Raw genomic sequence first — 16332 nt, 5'->3', positions numbered from 1 at the left:
GCCCACTCCATGTGCTGCATGTGCTGATCCCTCCGCCCCTTCGCGCCACGGTTACGTCATCACGAGGTGCACGCTCTCTCAGCCATGGCGGCCGCAGGAGCAGGTGAGGGTGGGATGGCGGCCTGGGCTCATCCGCCGCTAATCGGGGTCACCCGCCGCCATCCACGCGCGGGACCGCCACCGCGGTGACCAGCGATGGTTGCCTGGGGCTGCCCCGATGGCTTCAGGGGCCGCGTGGGGTGCGGCGCTTCTCCYCTGTCGGGCTCCGCCGTGAGGGGTSGCGGGGCGCGGTGCATGCTGYGRAGGGCTCCCCGGGCTGTTCTGAGGCATCCTGGGGTTTTCCGCCGCAGGCTCCAGCATGGGGGGGCCTGGCGTGGCTCCCACCATTCCTGCAGCGCTGCCAGAGCATCCCGGGGCCGTTTGAGGCCTCTCCCGGCGCTTCCCGGGGGCGGTCATAGACTCCCCGGACACGTTCGGCCTGGGAGGGAGTGAGGGAGAACACTCCGAGATTGGGGGAGTCTAAATTCCCGGGCAGGGCCTGGGCGCGGTGCGGCCRGTGACATTCCTGCACTTTACCATTCCAGGCTCCTCCTCCAAGGATCCTGAGGGATCCGGGAAGCCACCAGGAAGAAAGAAGTGGATTCAAGGAACCTGTCAGCATAATTAGCCTGATTTTGGTTAACTAATACTAGCAAGGCCTCGACCTCGCGTTTCACCGGSGCTGAAATTCCATCAGAATGCCAAGACCTAGGGCATAGAGCTCCAGTGTGGCAGAATTTAGTCATTGACGCCACTTGTCCAGGTGAGAGTCATGCCCATAGGGAGTCTCCAGGGCTGAAATGCCGTGGGAATATCGGGCAGTTTGACTCCTGGGAGCCTGGGCAGGTCCTGGTGTCACCATGGGCTGCGGGGCCACGTTCTTGGGCTGTCCCTGTGTCACCCCTCRCCCCAGCAGGTGATTCCCGGGGTGACACCAACCTGCCAGTGCTTCCCAGGCCTTCTGGAGAGCCCAGAATGCACCGTGTCCCGGTGCCCATGGCTCTTCCTGCYGCAGGCTCCAGCATGGGGGTGCCTGCTGTGGCTCCTGCCATTCCTGAAGCTCTGCCAGAGCATCCTGGGGCCGTTTGAGGCCTCTCCCGGTGCTTCCCGGGGGCGGTTATGGAAACCCCGGACATCCCCAGGCCCGAGTGGGATTTGGGGAAAATGGGGGCAGCCCGGGGCTGTTCTCAGTGTAGCAGAACTGATGACATTTCCACCCTTCTCCATTCCAGGCTCCCGCTGACGTGATCCAGAGGGATTCAGGAAGCCACCAGGAAGGAGAAAGTGTGTGCGACACTCTTGTCACCATAATTGACCCAGTGCTGGTTAATTAACACTGCCAAACCCAGCAAGGCGTGCGCTAGGTGTCACCTRCCCAGGCCAGCGCTGTTACCCCACAGGGATTTATCTGTCCAGGAGGAGCTTGAGCAGTGTGGCAAATTCCCTGTGGAAGAATGAGGATTCAGTGATAACAAAATCAGGGAATTAAACATGAACCCATAGTTTTTCCATGTTTTCATTCCAAAGCTTTTTTTTTCTTTCCATTTCAGGTTAAAAGGGATAAAACTGAGGATTCAGTGGGAGGGGAATGAGGTGCTCCAAGTGTTACATCAGATATGCCTGTGGAGAGCAGGGACCCACCCTGTGTCCCCATGCCCCTGTGTCCCAGATCCAGATGTCCCTGAYGGTGTCACTCTGTCCCAGGGTTTCCTGGGCTTGCTATCTCCATGTCCCACGTTTAGATGGCCATGGTAGCCCCATGTCCCTGAGCTACAGTGTCYCGAATACTCATTGTCCTGATATCCATGGGTCCTGGTGTTCCCATGTACCAGATCCTGGTGGTTCCAGTGCCTGTATGCCTTGTCCCCAAGCCCCAAATGTCCCTGAGGCCCAGTGTCCAAGATAACCAGAGTCCCAATGTCCCTGAGTCCTGATGTCCCAATATCCCTGTGTCTTGGTGTCCCCTTCTCCCAGGTCCTGATGTCCCCATGCTCACATCCTGTGTCCCAGTGTCCCCAGTCCCTGGGTGTCCGGGTTCCCGATGAACCGGGTCAGGCTRGCTGGGAAGGCTGGGAGGTGGGGCGTAATTCCCAGCTGGAGAAAGGTGGCTCTAGTGTGCTCCTGCTGGAATCTTGAAAGCTGCCGAGGAGCTGCTCCTCTATTAGAACCAATCAGTTCAGTTAATGGGTCAAGTAATTAACTTAATGGATCAATTAATTAAAGGAGCATATAATTACATTGCCAGGTTAAATGCATTAATGGGATATTGTAGGATAAAGCCAGCCCCCGTTATTTTGATTGATCGACCTTGTTGCAACAGCTGGTGGGGGAGAACGAGGTGTCCCTGGGATCTAAATGCACAACAGGACATTGAGGGGACAGCGGGAGATGGGGAAAAGGATTATTAGCGGGGTAATTAATTAATGGCGYCCCGTTAGGGGAGTCCTTGAAAGGACTGAGGAGGGGTTGGGCGTGCCTGGGTGCCACAGCAACCGCTCCGTGTGAGGGCGGAGCTCCGCCATGACCGCGCCGTCCGCTCCAGTCAGGGAGCGAGGCGTTCCCATGGCAACAGCGCTTATCCCGCCCAAAGGGGCGTGGCCTAGCGAGCGCCACCGGTTATGGGCGGGGCGTCGTCGTGGAAACCCGCGCGAGGGGCGGGGCGTCKCCATGGGAACCGGACCGGAAGTGTCGCGCGGACTCGGTGTCCCGTGAGGCCCCGCGCGCGGTTCCGGCGGGCCGGGCCGGGCTGGGATCGGGATCAGGGCCGGGATCGGGCCGGGATCGGGGCCAGGCCGGGATCGGGGCCGGGCCGGGATGGAGGCCGTGCCCCGCATGCCCATGATCTGGCTCGACCTCAAGGAGGCCGGAGAGTTCGCCTTCAACGCCGCCGTCAAGAAGGTGGGGCCGGGGAAGGGCCGGCGGGGCCTGCGGGGGGCCGGGAGGGGCCCGGGAGGGGCGGGGCGGGAGTGTCGGGGTCTGTGGGGAACGGGAGGCGTTGGGAAGGGAAACGAGGTCTGGGAGCCTTTGAGGTGCTCAGGGAAGGGGAAAACGGCGGTCGAGATGCCTGGGGAGTCCCTGTAGCAGTCGGGAGTTGGAGCTGGCGGGGCTTTGGATCAGGACAGGGGCACGGGAGGAGTGAGACGGCGCGATCCTCCTCCCCGGCGCTCACCGAGGGCCGGGGGGGCAACGACTTGTCCCTGCCATCACGATGGGGACCTGATTCATTAGTCACTTAATTAACAGCTGTAAACAAGCTCCACCCCTGCCCGGCGCTTCCCGTGCCACGGGATTTATGGATGGGGAGGAACTGGGGGGTTTCTCAGCGTTTGTGTCGCTCCCTCGCGGTTTTTGCGGGGGACCCAGGCGGCCCCTGAGAATGTCCCCATCCTGCTTCACCTTGGGGGTCGGGRGGACCTTCTCCCTACCCATAACTCCTTATTCCACCCTCAGCCATTCCCCGATCCCATCCCACGAGTTGCCCGTGGGGATGAAACTCCTCCTCGGGAACTCCCCCGGTCCGGCCTGGTGTTCCCACCTCCCCACCGGCCTCTCCAGGGGATGGGGGTGTTTCGGGCCTCTGAGCGCCCCTCCCTTTTCCAGTTTGTCTTGAAGAACTATGGGGAGAACCCGGAGAACTACAATGAGGAGCTGCGGAAGCTGGAGCTGCTCCGGCAGGTGAGGGGAGACCCTCGGGAGCCTCCCTGGGATGGCTCTGCCGACACCCCTGGCCTGAGGGCTGTGCCTTGGCTGCTCCTCTCCCTCTCCTGTGTCTCACAGAGCAGCCTTTGGATGACCCCAATGATCCAGRAGCCACGAGCTGCTGGGTGGGGGGAGCAGGGACAGCTCCTGATGGTGGTCCCAGGGTCCCCAAAGTCCAGGGGGTTCTAAGTAGGCTCAGAGTTGGGGGGCCCAGACTCCCCCAGCCCARCACTGGGAATTATCCTGAAGCAGGAGAACAGGAAACCTTCCCAGGTGCTCCTGCTGTTTCCTCCTCTCCCAGTGTGGTCTGGGACACCCCAGTTCTATCTCCCCAAATCCCTTTGGTTCTCCCACCACTGGGAGCTGTGCCAGGAGTCAGAGCCTCATTTTCCCACCCACTCCCTCCGGACCCATAACATGGCTCTTCCAGCCTCATTTTTGGGAGAACACGCCCATTCCCAAGTTTTTCCAGGAGGTTGTGCCTCATCTGGAGCAGCCGGATGATGCTGGCTCTGGCCTCCCCTGCACGACGGCTCCTGTTCCTGCCTGGAACGTGTCCCCCAAACCTCTCCCTCCTCCTGTCCCGTTCCCAGAGCGCCGTCAGCGTTCCCAGGGACTTCGAGGGCTGCAGCACCTTGCGCAAGTACCTGGGACAGCTGCATTTCCTGCAGAGCCGCATCCCCATGGGAAACGGGCAGGACGCGGCCGTGCCGGTCACCTGGTGAGGGGGGCTGGTGTGGGGACCCTGGGATGGGGACCCTGGGATGGCGATCCTGGGATGAGGACCCTGGGATGGCGATCCCTGGATGGCGATCCCGGGGTGGCGATCCCAGGATGGGGACCCTGGGGTGGCGATCCTGGGATGAGGTCCCTGGGATGGGGACCCTGGGATGGGGACCCTGGGATGGGGTCCCTGGGATGGGGACCCTGGGATGGCGATCCTGGGATGGCGATCTTGGGATGGCGATCTTGGGATGGCAATCCCGGGGTGGCGATCCCTGGATGGCGATCCCGGGGTGGCGATCCCAGGATGGGGACCCTGGGATGGGGGCTGAGCCAGGCGGGATGTGGCCGTGCCCCTCCCCTGAGGAGGAGCTGCTTTGGGGGCCCCTTGGGGAACAAGGTCCTGTACTGGGTGGCACAGGGGGATCCCAGAGACCCCTTGGGGTACAGMAGTATCCTGCCTGGGGTGGCACAGGAGGATCCCAGAGAACCTTTGGGGAACGGAGCCCTTCACAAGGTGGTCCCGGGGACCCTTGAGGAATTGGGCTCTCAATAAATCTTCCTYCTGGAAGAATCTCTGGTTGTTCCCTGTCCTATGCCCCCTTTCCCCCAGGACTGAGATCTTCTCGGGCAAGACGGTGACACATGAGGACATCAAGTATGAGCAGGCCTGTGTCCTCTACAACCTGGGTGAGCTCCCGATTCCCATGGGTTTGGGTGTCCCTGATGCAAGCCCCCATTCCCAGGGGCTGTTGGGGTGTCCCTGCCCTCTGAGCCCCAGCCTGTCCCCACAGGAGCTCTGCATTCCATGCTGGGAGCCATGGACAAGCGAGTGTCTGAGGAGGTAATGACCCCAGAATCCAGCCACCTGTCCCACTAGGGGAAAGGTGGCACCTGGATGTGGCAGGGTAGGGACTGTTCCTGTACTGGGCCCTGTGAGGAACGTGGCATCTGGGGACAGGTTTGGCATCTGTGGGTACARGACATTGAGAGGCTGGAGCGTGTCTGGGGACAGGAGGGGAGCTGGGGAAGGGGCTGGAGCAGCAGGAAGGACTGAGGGATGAGGGCACTCAGGAGGAGCTTTCAGCACAGCAAGGGGTGGGGTCAGGCTCTGCTCTCAGGGAACAAGGGACAGGAGGAGAGGGAACGGCCTCAGGCTGGGCCAGGGGAGGGTCATGTTGGATATTGGGAATGTTCCTTTCTGGAAAGGGCTGTCCAGCCCTGCTACTGCTGCCCAGGGCAGGGGTGAGTCCCCATCCCTGGAGGGATTTAAAAGCCCTGGGGATGTGGCATTTAGRGACATRGTCAGGGGTGGCCTTGGCGGTGCTGGGGGCTGGGGGGACTCTGTGATCTGGGAAGTCTTTTCCGAGCCAAACAATTCCATCCTCTCAGGGCATGAAGGTTTCCTGCACCCACTTCCAATGTGCTGCTGGTGCCTTCACCTACCTGCGGGATCACTTCCCACATTCCTACAGTGTGGACATGAGCCACCAGATCCTCAGCCTCAACATCAACCTTATGCTGGTAGGGACTGGGAGCACTGGTCATACTGGGACACCTCAGAGTGTGTCTGTAGGGTTGTGTTCCCTGTGGATCTGAGGAGACAGGACCCCAGTGTTCCGCAGGGGCTTCTTTGTGGGGTCTGGGTTCTCTCTCTCAGGGGCAGGAGATTTGTGGGAGGCAATGGGGGAAGGCTCAGGCCATTCCTAGGCTCTCCAAGCACCCTCAGGGCTGATAATCCCTGTGCCATATCCAGCCCTTGGGAAAGGGGCTGGAGCCAGTGGGTCCTGCCAGGGGTCTGGGGTGTCCCAAGGGTTGAAGAAACTGAATGTTCTTCTCTTGTCCCTGGCAGGGCCAGGCACAGGAATGTCTCCTGGAGAAGTCCATGCTGGACAACAGGAAAAGCTTCCTCGTGGCCCGGATCAGTGCCCAGGTGAGCTCCAGGAGCTGCTCCCACCGTGGGCCTGCTCCTGCTGCTCTGGGATCAGGAGCTGGAGRGGGACTTTGGGCAAGGGCCTGGAGTGACAGGCAGTGGCTTCACACTGACAGGGGAGATTTGGGGGGAGTTTGGGAAAGAATTTTTTGCTGTGAGGTGAGTGAAAGACTGGAATGGATTTCCCAGAGAAGCTGTGGCTGCCCCGTTCCTGGAAGTGTCCAAGTCCAGGGTGGATGGGTCTTGGAGCAACCTGGACTGGTGACAGGTGTCCCAGTGATGTCACCAATCCCTGGCTTTGGTCCCAAACACATCCCTGAGTTCCCCCAACCATTTTTCCAGGCGATCTGAGTCCTTGGGGTGGTGCCAGTGATTCCCCCTTCCCTGCACTGCTCTGATTCCACCTGGGATCCGGCTTCCCAGGAGGTTTCCCCACCCTGTCCCTCCCCATAGGTGGTGGATTACTACAAGGAGGCSTGCCGGGCGCTGGAAAACTCGGAGACGGCCTCACTGCTCGGCAAGATCCAGAAGGATTGGAAGAAACTGGTTCAGATGAAAATCTATTATTTTGCTGCCGTGGCCCACGTGAGTGAGGGGGAGCTGGGGCTGGGGGGTCTCTCCCTGTGCTCCTATCCCACCTCAGGACACTTGTGCCAGCTGCAGAGCAGCTCTGGCCGCTCACTGGGGTTTTCCTGCCCCTCTCAAAGCTCTCCCTGGAGTTACAGAACTCTGATCCCTGTTTTCTTCCAGCTGCACATGGGGAAACAGGCTGAGGAGCAGCAGAAGTTTGGGGAAAGGGTAAGTGGGGCCATGTCATCCCATTCCATCTGCTCCAGCCTCTGGGTCGTGGTCCTGGGAAAGGGGTTGGATCCTGGAAGAGGTTGGGTATCCACAGCCTTTGGTACACAAGCATGTCACCCAAGTCCTGTGTCCTGCCAGGGCCTTTCCCAGGGTGCTCTGGGAAAGCCGTGGGAAGCTATGGCCCTCGGGAATCGGTGTCCCTGTGCAGAGCCAGGACATTACCTCCCATGCTGACCCCAATTCCTGCTCTCCCACAGGTCATCTACTTCCAGAGTGCTCTGGATAAGCTCAACGAAGCCATCAAGCTGGCAAAGGTGCRTTCCTGCTGGCTGGGATTGGAGGCTTCCTGCTCCACAGCTGGGCCCTGGGCTGCCAGGCTGGGAGGAGGAGGAGGATTGGGATCAGTTTAAGAGGGTCAGGTGCCTCCAGGCCTCTCTGTTTCCGTCTGGAGCACGATGGGATGCTCTAGGAGCACTCAGACAGCAATTCCTGCTCTCAATTCCACAGGGACAGCCTGAAACTGTGCAGGAAGCTCTGAGGTTCACCATGGATGTCATCGGAGGGAAGTGAGTCTGTGGGGCACCCCAGAGTGTGCCCTTCCTTTTCCAGGGGTCRGGAATGTTGTGGGGCAGGGAGCCTGGGGAGTGTTCCCAGTGTCCCCAACATGCAGAGCCCAGCACTGCCCCAGGCCCTGGGGATGGACAGCTGCTGTGGGATTGCTGGAGCAATCCCAGGAGATCCAGTGGGGCTGAGCCCATTGAAGTGAGCTTAGGGAKCCAGGAATGTCGCCCGCTTCTTCCCTTCCAGCATCACTTCCCATTCCAGGTACAATTCAGCCAAAAAAGACAATGACTTCATCTACCACGAGGCTGTGCCCGCACTGGACACTCTGCAGTCTGTCAAAGGTCAGGGGGATTTGGGACTTCTGGGGACAATGATCTGCTGGAATTGAGCAGGAGGATCCTTTCAGGAGCGATCCCAGCCCAGCTTTTTTTCTGCAGGTGCCCCCTTGGTGAAGGCTCTGCCCGTCAACCCCACGGACCCCGCGGTCACCGGCCCTGACATCTTTGCCAAGCTGGTGCCCATGGCTGCCCACGAGGCCTCGTCCCTGTACAGGTGTGTCTGGGCTCTGGCCAGAGTGGGATGGGATGGGATGGGATGGGATGGGATGGGATGGGATGGGATGGGATGAGATTGCGATGGGTTGCGATGGGATGGGATGGAGCCTGGTGGGGGGGTTTCCCTGCTCATGGAATGTTCTGTCCTGTTCCAGCGAGGAAAAGGCCAAACTGCTGCGGGATGTGATGGCCAAGATTGAAGCCAAGAACGAAGTGCTGGAGTACGTGAGGGGCCCAGCCCTTCCACCCCACGGGGTCCCGGTGCTCCCGAGSCTCTGGGAGGGGGGACACTGCCACCCCTCAGGGGCCCCTCTGTGTCCCACAGCCAGTTCATGGACTCCATGCAGCTGGAYCCTGAGACCGTGGACAACCTGGACATGTACAACCACATTCCACCCGTGCTGATGGAGAAATGTGCCGCGCTCAGCGTGCGCCCCGACACCGTCCGCAACCTCGTCCAGTCCATGCAGGGTGAGGGCTCCAGCACTGCAGGGTGCTGGCAGGGCCTGGGGGATGGCACTGATCCCTGCCCAGGGTGTTGAGAATGTTCTCAGCAATAGCTGGTTCTGTGCTGGCATAAATTCCTGAATCCCAGGACATTTTCCCTGTTGGATKGGAGGGGGGATGACCCCAAGGGCACGGGTGCCCAGGAGCCCAACATACCAAAGCCTGGGCTGTYGTGTCCTTGCCTGTGGCTGCCCACAGCTGGGTTTATTCCTGGAGCCGTTGTGTCCCTGCMTGGCTTCAGCCTGGAGCAGGCGGGAGGTAGCCCAACCCCCACCAGCCCCCCGTATCTCCCCAGTGCTCTCCGGGGTCTTCACCGATGTGGAGGCATCGCTGAAGGAGATCCGGGACCTGCTGGAAGAGGATGAGGTGCAGGAGCGGAAGCTGCAGGAGCTGCTGGGGAGGGTCCCGCCGGCACCGGGGTCCCCCCCGGGGCTGGCCGAGGTGAGCAAGGAGTGCTCCAAGTACCTGGAGCTACACGAGAAGGCCAGTTTCACCAACACCGAGCTGCACCGTGCCATGAACCTGCACCTGGGCAACCTGCGCCTGCTCGGCGGCCCCCTGGAGCAGGTCCGGGCYGCGCTGCCCACCCCCAGCCTCTCCGAAGGTGAGTCCTGGCCCCGGGGTGCTGCAAGTGTTCCCTTGGGGCTGGCGGAGGCAGGGTCGCCCCTCCCTGTGCCCCTTGGTGGTCCCTGTGTGTCACCTGGCACCGTCCATGCAAGTGGGATGAGAGCTTCCTCTGGGAACATGCAGGGTGTGTCCTGTTTGGGAACAGAGGGGACAGAGACTGTCCCAGCCAGACCTGGCTCTGCAGATCCCACCCTGCGGGCTCGGTGYGGTTCCTCGGGATCCGACCGGGCCCCTGACCCCACCCCACCCCCAGATGACAAACAGGTGCTGCAGAACCTGAAGCGGATTCTGGCCAAAGTGCAGGAGATGCGGGACCAGCGAATGTCCCTGGAGCAGCAGCTGCGGGAGATGATCCAGAAGGATGACATCACAACCTCACTGGTTACTACTGACCGCTCTGAGATGAAGGTGGGTTTGGGGACACCCCGTGTCCCATTGAGGGACCGCCCCATCCCCAAGCCCTGCGGACCATCCTGTGTCCCCTCCCGTGTCCCGGCAGAAGCTCTTCGAGGAGCAGCTGAAGAAGTACGACCAGCTCAAAGTGTACCTGGAGCAGAACTTGGCTGCCCAGGAGAACGTGCTCAAGGCCCTGACCGACGCCAACGTCAAATACGCGGCCGTGCGCAAGGCCCTGGCTGAGGTGGAGCACAAGTGAGTGGGGAAGGGGGGTCCCAGTGCAGTGGGGGGTCTCAGGGCCCAGGAACGGCCCTCACCCCCACACCCTGGGACCTGTGGGGACACCGCGGCTTCTCCCGTCCCACCCCACTGCCGGGGGGTGCCCTTGTCCTGCCCCTGCACCYATGCCAGTGGGAACTGGAGTGTCCCCCAGGTGCCTAGAGCTGGCTACAAACCTTTACCCTGGCATTGCGTCCTGCTGAGCCCCTCCATGCCCCTCTCCCAGATGGAACACGACYGTGCAGACCCTGGTGGCCTCTTACGAGGCCTATGAGGACCTGATGAAGAAGTCCCAGGAGGGGAAGGATTTCTACACGGACCTGGAGGGGAAGGCGGCCAAGCTGCTGGAGCGAGCRCGAGCCGCGTGCCAGGCCAGCGAGGCACACCGGCAGCAGCTGCTGGAGAGGTGGGTGGATACTGCCTGGGCAGGGGCCAGTGAGACCGCGGGTGGGGGGAAAGGGCTTTGGGGAGCTTTGGGTGGTGGCCTGGGTGGAATGGCGGGGGTGGGCACTTCTGGTGCCCGTGGGCCAGTGTGGGGACAGCACCCAACCATAYACTGAGCCCCCTGTCCCCCCAGGGAGCTGAAGAAGCAGCCGCCTCCCCGACCCACGGCCCCGAAGCCCCCCCTGCAGAAGAAGCTGCCGGAGCTGGAGGCTGGGGGTCCCGAGGCCGCCGAGTTGGGCTCCCTGGTGCTGTCGGAGCTGCCAGAGGAGCTGCGGAGCATCCCCCCGGAGCTGCTGCCTGGGTCTCTGGCCCAGCTACCCCCGCCTGCGCTGGCCGCCATGGCCGSGGGGCTGCGGCCCCCTGAGCCCTACATGCTGCCAGGAGGGGTGGCCAGCGCCCCGCTRCCACCCTTGGCCCCCACGCCCCCCTTCCCGGGCCACTACCGCCTGCCCGGGCCCCCTGCCATGCCTGGCCCCTTCCCTCCCACCGGGGGAGTTCCGGGGCAGCTCCTGCAGCCCTCGGCCCCTGCCGGGCCCGCCCCCAGCTCTGCCGCCCCCCAGCTCTTCCCGGCCACACCCCTGATCCGTGCCCCGGGACAGCCAAGCTTTGGGGGGCCCCATGGGCTGCCCCCGCGCTCGTCCCCCCAGCACGGGGCCCTGCCCACCCCCGCCTACGGCCTGGGCCAGCCCGGGGCAGCCCCTGGCCCACTCCGGCCCCCCATGCCTGGGGCAGCACCCGTGGTTGCCCAGCCAGGGATGGGTGGCCCTGAACCCCCGGGGACACGCCCGGCCACCACCACGGTGGACAGTATCCAGGCCCCCATCTCCAGCTGCTCYTTGCCCCCCCGCGGACCTCCGGGCCCCTTCCTGCCCCCCCAGCGCCCGGCGGTGCCCCCTTCCCCCTTCCCTTTCCCCTACACTGCAGCGAGAGTTCAACCCTTCACGGCACCGGCCCAGCCTCCCTTTCCCCCGGCACAGCCTCCGCCCGCCTTCGCCCAGGGCCCCCAGCACTTGCCCCCGCGTCCCTTCCTGTCCCCGGGCCAAGCCCAGRCCCCGCTGCCCTTCCAGCAACCGCCCCGAGTCCCCCTGGCCGCCCCGGCCCAGTTCCCCCAGCAGCCCTTCAGCGGTCCTGGGGGACAGCTGCCACCCCCGGCCCCGGGGCAGKCCCCGCTGCCCCCGCAGCTCTACCAGCTCCCCGGACAGGACCAGCTGCCCCCCACGGGCCTCACCCCACATCCGGGGGCCGTGCCCTTCCCCAGGACCCCTGCCCAGAGCGGACCCCCGGCCCTGGGGGCGCTCCAGACGGTGCCCCCCGGCTCCCCAGCGCTGCCCTTCTGCCCCAGCCCGGCCCCACCCAGCGCTCAGTTGCCCCCCGGGACCATGGCCCTGGGCCCCCCCGCGCCCACCCCACCCACCCCGGCCCCCTCTCCCGGCCCCGTGCCGGGTACCGTGGTGGTCCAGGGCCCACTAGTCCCCTCCCCGGCTCCGTCTCCGTCCCCTGCCCTGCCTATGCAGCCCCCGGCGCCGCGACCCTCGCCGGCTCTGCCCCCGCCGGGCGCCGGGGATGCACCGTTCCCGCGGCAGAGCGCCTGCCCTGCCGACCTGCTGTCGTCCAGCCCCGAGAGCCAGCCCGGCGGCTCGGCCGCGCCCGGGGGGCTGCTGCAGCCCACTAAGGCGGGGGCGCAGGAGGGGCAGCGGCCCCGGGCCGTGCAGCTCATCGAGGCCGACCCTTACGCGGAGCCCGAGCGCGTCCGGCGGCTGCTGGCGGAGCTGGAGCGGTTCCGCGCCCAGGCCGAGCGGCTGGAGCGGCCCGCACCAGGCGGTGGCTCCGAGCTGGACGCGCTCTGGAAGGAGCTGCAGGAGGCCCAGGAGCGTGACGCCCGGCAACGCTCCATCGCCATCGCCCGCTGCTACTCCATGAAGAACCGGCACCAGGACATCATGCCCTACGACTGCAATCGCGTCGTGCTGCGCTCGGGCAAGGATGACTACATCAACGCTAGCCGCGTGGAGGATCTGTCCCCGTACTGCCCCGCCCTCATCGCCACCCAGGCCCCGCTGGTCGGCACCGCCGCTGACTTCTGGCTCATGATCTACGAGCAGAAGGTGTCCGTGGTGGTCATGCTGGTGTCCGAACAGGAGCTGGACAAGGTGCGTCCTGTCCTGGGTGCGGGGATGGCCGGGCAGGGCCCCGGTGACGGGATACTCTGCCCGGTGCCCATGGCCGGGCGTCGCCAGGCCCTGTGGGACCCGAGGGTCCCAGGGGTGTGCTGACCTCCTCTCCCGTGGCAGAAGGTGCTCCGGTACTTCCCGTCGGAGCGGGGCCAGCCGGTGGCGCAGGGCCCCCTGACCCTGGTGCTCACCAGCCTGCGGGTGACCCCCACGCACGTGGAGCGGATGCTGACGCTGCAGTACCGTGACCAGAGCCTCAAACGTACCGTCGCCCACCTCCAGTTCACCTCCTGGCCTGAGCTGTACGCGGGGGAAGGAAGGGGGTGGGAGCTTTGGGGGGTCTCACTGTGGTGAGGGTGGGTTGGAGTGTTCTCAGAGCCCTGATCGCCTGGGGGGCGGTTCCAGGATCACAGCTCTGGAGTGGGCGTGTTTGGGCAGCCCTGACCCCTCTGGGGGGGCTGAGCGCAGGGTCCTCCAGTGAGTTTGCATTCCCCCACCCCGCAGGGGCCTGCCCGACAGCAAGGGGAGCCTCCTGCGCTTCATCCAGGAGGTGCATGGCCATTACCTGCACCAGCGCCCACTGCACACTCCTGTCGTGGTGCACTGCAGGTGAGCGGGGCAGGTGGGCTCCCAGGGCAGGGGACAGGGGCTCCCTTCTCGTCTCTCGGGGCCGTCACGACTYGCGGTCTCTCCGCAGCTCCGGCGTGGGCCGCACCGGCGCCTTCTGCCTGCTCTACGCCGCCGTGCAGGAGGTGGAGGCCGGGAACGGCATCCCGGACCTGGCGCAGCTGGTGAGGCGCATGCGGCAGCAGCGCAAGCACATGCTGCAGGAGAAGGTACTGCGGGGGGCGCAGCCTCCGGGCACTGGGACAGGGGCTGCATCTCCCAGGTCTCACCATGTCCCCTCCCTGCAGCTGCACCTCAARTTCTGTTTCGAGGCCGTCCTGCTCCACGCCGAGCAGGTGCTGCTGCGCCATGGCGTGGGTGGCCCTGCCTTGGCCAAGCCCCCCAACAGCACCTCCCCCAAGGTATGTGTGCAGGGGTTTCGGTGGATTTTGGGGAGCTCTGCCACTCCCAGGGCTCATGGGGCCACTCTCCCCYAGCTCTACTTCCAACAGGACCCCCAGGACCTGGTGCTGGGGGGGGACGTGCCCATCAGCTCCATCCAGGCCACCATCGCCAAGCTCAGCATCAAAACAGGGGGGCCCAGCACAGAGCCTGGGGAGGGCTGGGGGGTGGATCCCGCTTCCCCCCCAGACCCTGTGGATCCTGAGGTGCCACCRGTGATTCCTGACGGCGTCGTGGACGGTGTCCCCGAGCTCCCTGCCCCGGAGCCACCCGTCCCCGAGCCATCGGGTGACACTGAGAGCAGCAACCATATTGGGGGGGAGAGCCCCGAGGGGCCGGAGGGACCGCCAGAGCCCCCTGCTCCCCCCCCAGCTGCCGCCTCCTCCTCCTCACTGGAGCTCTTGGCCTCACTGACGCCAGAGGCCTTCAGCCTGGACGCCTCCCTCAAGGGCAAACAGCGCATGAACAAGCAGAATTTCCTGCAGGCGCAGCCGGGTGAGGGGCTCCGGAGGCCACGGCCCAGCGATGACCCCCTCAGCATGCTCGACCCCCTTTGGACCCTCAACAAGGCGTGAGGGGGGTGGGGGCCTCCCGGCCCCCAGCCCCACTTTGTTTGACTCCAGGTAGAACTGACTTTTTCAGCTCTTTGCTACTAAAATAAAGCGAGTTTATCTGCAGGGCCGGGTCGTGCTGCTGTCGGGGGTGGGAGGATCAGRGCTCAGCCTAGCTCGGGTTAGTTCCGTTTAATGGATGTTCCTGCACACGTTATAAAACACGATCGGTACAAAAAGCGTCCCCTGTACAGCACAAAGGTACAGCTGGGCGAAGGCCACCCGCGGGGGGCTGGGCCAGGGTCCCGGGGGTCTCCCCTGGCCCAGGCCGGCGCCGCCTCTACAATCACCGGGGGTCAATAACAGACGTCATCGGCGGTTCGGGGGCACAGCGGGAGGGGCGGGGCTGCAGCGGGGCTTGCAGAGCAACGGGCGACGGGAGCGGAGTCCCTGGCCCCTGCTCGGGGGTCCTGGGGGGGGAGCCCGGCTGCTGCCCCATCCCTGACGGTGCACCTTGGTCCCGCTGTGACCCCACTCGCGTCCCTCCCCAGTGGCTGCGGGAGAGGGGCGAGGGCTCCGCCCACTCCCAACCTGAGAAAAGCCTCCTCTGGCCCCGCAGCGGGAAGAGGAGGAGGAAGGGAAGGAGGAGGAGGAGGAGGAAGGTGCTATTGCTGCAGACGGGGCGCAGGAGAGAGCCGGGCAGGGCAGTTGTGCCGGGGCGCGGCAAGGACAGCACTGCCAGGGGCTGGSCCCCCCCGCCCCCTGCCCCAATAAATAACTATTTACAGCGTATAAATAAATAGGGCGGGGGCTGCTGCGGCCCCGGGCGGGATCGGGCGGGGCCCTGCCGCACCCTAAGGCACGTGGGGGCCGAGCCACGCCCAGGAGGGGTCGGTCCCGGCCCTCTCCCGGCTTCCATCCGGGGCTGGGGCTGTCCGAGGATTCTCGTGTGTCCTGGGAGCGTTGCTGGGCTGAGACAGTCACTGCTGGGTGCCCAGCCTGGGAGCCACCACACCGTCCTCACTGCTGCCCTATCCCATGTCCCTCTACACCGAGTCGCCGAGACCCCACGGAAGATGCTGAAGCAGGGAGAGCAGGCAGGGCGGGGGCCCCACCCCGCTGGGCGAGCGGGTCGCTCCGGTGGSGGAGCGGTGACGGATAGAGCCACGGCGCCGGCGGCCCCGTCCCCTCTCCGGCACAGCCCCGAGCTCCGTCTCAGTCCCGCCGGCCCCTCCTCCGCGGGCTCAGTCCAACTTTTCCAGCACCGAGGGCACGTAGACCAGGCTGAGCTCGCTCCCGAAGTTGCAGACGATGGCGGCGTTCTCCAGCACCAGGATCTGCCGCGCCGGCTGGGACTCGTTGCTCTTGCCCAGGTAAACGGTCTGGAGCAGGTCCCCATAGCCAATGTCCCAGAAGGACACGCAGCCCTGGCCACCCGTCACCAGCAGGTTGTCAGAGATGACGCCCAGGCTGGCACCGCAGCCCAGCTCCTGCAGGACAGAAGGCAGAGAGCTGAGCTCCACGGGGTTGGAATGAGACAGAGCTGACCCCCGAGGGGCTGGAATGGGGCCAAGCCGTGGATCCGGCCTGTTTGGAGCCTTTGCATGTAACAGGGAAGCTTCTCCAAGCATGTGGAGCTGGAATAGAGGCTCCTCAGCCTCCCAGCACAGCAGAGGTGTCTGCGGTGTCCGCTAGGGGCCAGGAGAACCCAGGAGGASCCCTGAAGGTGTGAGGTGGAGCTGGGGGGGTCTCAGCCCAGAGGAGTCTCCGGGGGGACCTTGTGGATCTGCACAACTCCCTGACAGGAGGGGGCAGCCGAGGAGTTCGGGCTCTGCTCCCAGGGAACAGGGACAGGAGGAGAGGGAATAGCCTCAGGCTGGGCCAAGGGAGGCTCAGGGTAGAGATCAGGAGGATTTTCTTCATGGAGACGGTGATTAGAATTTGAAGGGGCTGCCCAGGGTAGAGGAGTCATCCCC

At 64.3% G+C, this 16332-nt stretch overlaps 2 protein-coding genes, 1 long non-coding RNA gene and 2 other non-coding genes across 6 annotated transcripts in view; 4 read left to right on the top strand and 1 right to left on the bottom strand.

Annotated features, from left to right (window-relative positions):
* The first annotated feature begins 20 nt into the window (after positions 1–20).
* LOC130574585 (uncharacterized) lies at positions 21–1574 on the top strand. Its single transcript, XR_008965446.1, has 3 exons — positions 21–103; positions 585–802; positions 1272–1574. It is a non-coding gene; the product is annotated as an uncharacterized LOC130574585 (long non-coding RNA).
* LOC130574641 (small nucleolar RNA SNORA9) lies at positions 345–473 on the top strand. Its single transcript, XR_008965452.1, has one exon. It is a non-coding gene; the product is annotated as a small nucleolar RNA SNORA9 (small nucleolar RNA).
* Positions 1049–1177, top strand: LOC130574640 (small nucleolar RNA SNORA9). The gene has a single exon (XR_008965451.1). It is a non-coding gene; the product is annotated as a small nucleolar RNA SNORA9 (small nucleolar RNA).
* Positions 1575–2741: 1167 nt separating the features above from the next.
* On the top strand, positions 2742–14708 carry PTPN23 (protein tyrosine phosphatase non-receptor type 23). Its single transcript, XM_057367858.1, has 25 exons — positions 2742–2937; positions 3640–3714; positions 4332–4459; positions 5075–5151; positions 5256–5305; positions 5854–5985; positions 6314–6394; positions 6848–6979; positions 7145–7192; positions 7453–7509; positions 7703–7761; positions 8021–8100; positions 8197–8311; positions 8469–8534; positions 8639–8784; positions 9116–9424; positions 9701–9855; positions 9947–10098; positions 10349–10528; positions 10700–12716; positions 12858–13039; positions 13242–13346; positions 13435–13573; positions 13652–13765; positions 13841–14708. The coding sequence occupies exons 1-25, from the start codon at positions 2854–2856 to the stop codon at positions 14378–14380; spliced, it is 5223 nt and encodes a 1740-aa protein (XP_057223841.1). The 5' UTR covers positions 2742–2853; the 3' UTR covers positions 14381–14708.
* Positions 14534–16332, bottom strand: part of SCAP (SREBF chaperone) — a 45125-nt gene continuing 43326 nt past the window's right edge. For both annotated transcript variants that reach the window (XM_057367859.1, XM_057367860.1), the window contains exon 23: positions 14534–15846. In XM_057367859.1, coding sequence (XP_057223842.1) covers positions 15601–15846 — 246 coding nt within the window. In that variant the 3' untranslated portion in view covers positions 14534–15600. The remainder of the gene's footprint in view (positions 15847–16332) is intronic.

This window comes from Malurus melanocephalus, unplaced genomic scaffold, assembly GCF_030028575.1.
Source record: "Malurus melanocephalus ecotype Western Australia unplaced genomic scaffold, MMel_1.1 scaffold_86, whole genome shotgun sequence".
NCBI lineage: Eukaryota > Metazoa > Chordata > Aves > Passeriformes > Maluridae > Malurus > Malurus melanocephalus.
The sequence above is the reverse complement of the archived record's forward strand: the minus strand, read 5'-3'. Positions and strand labels throughout refer to the sequence as shown.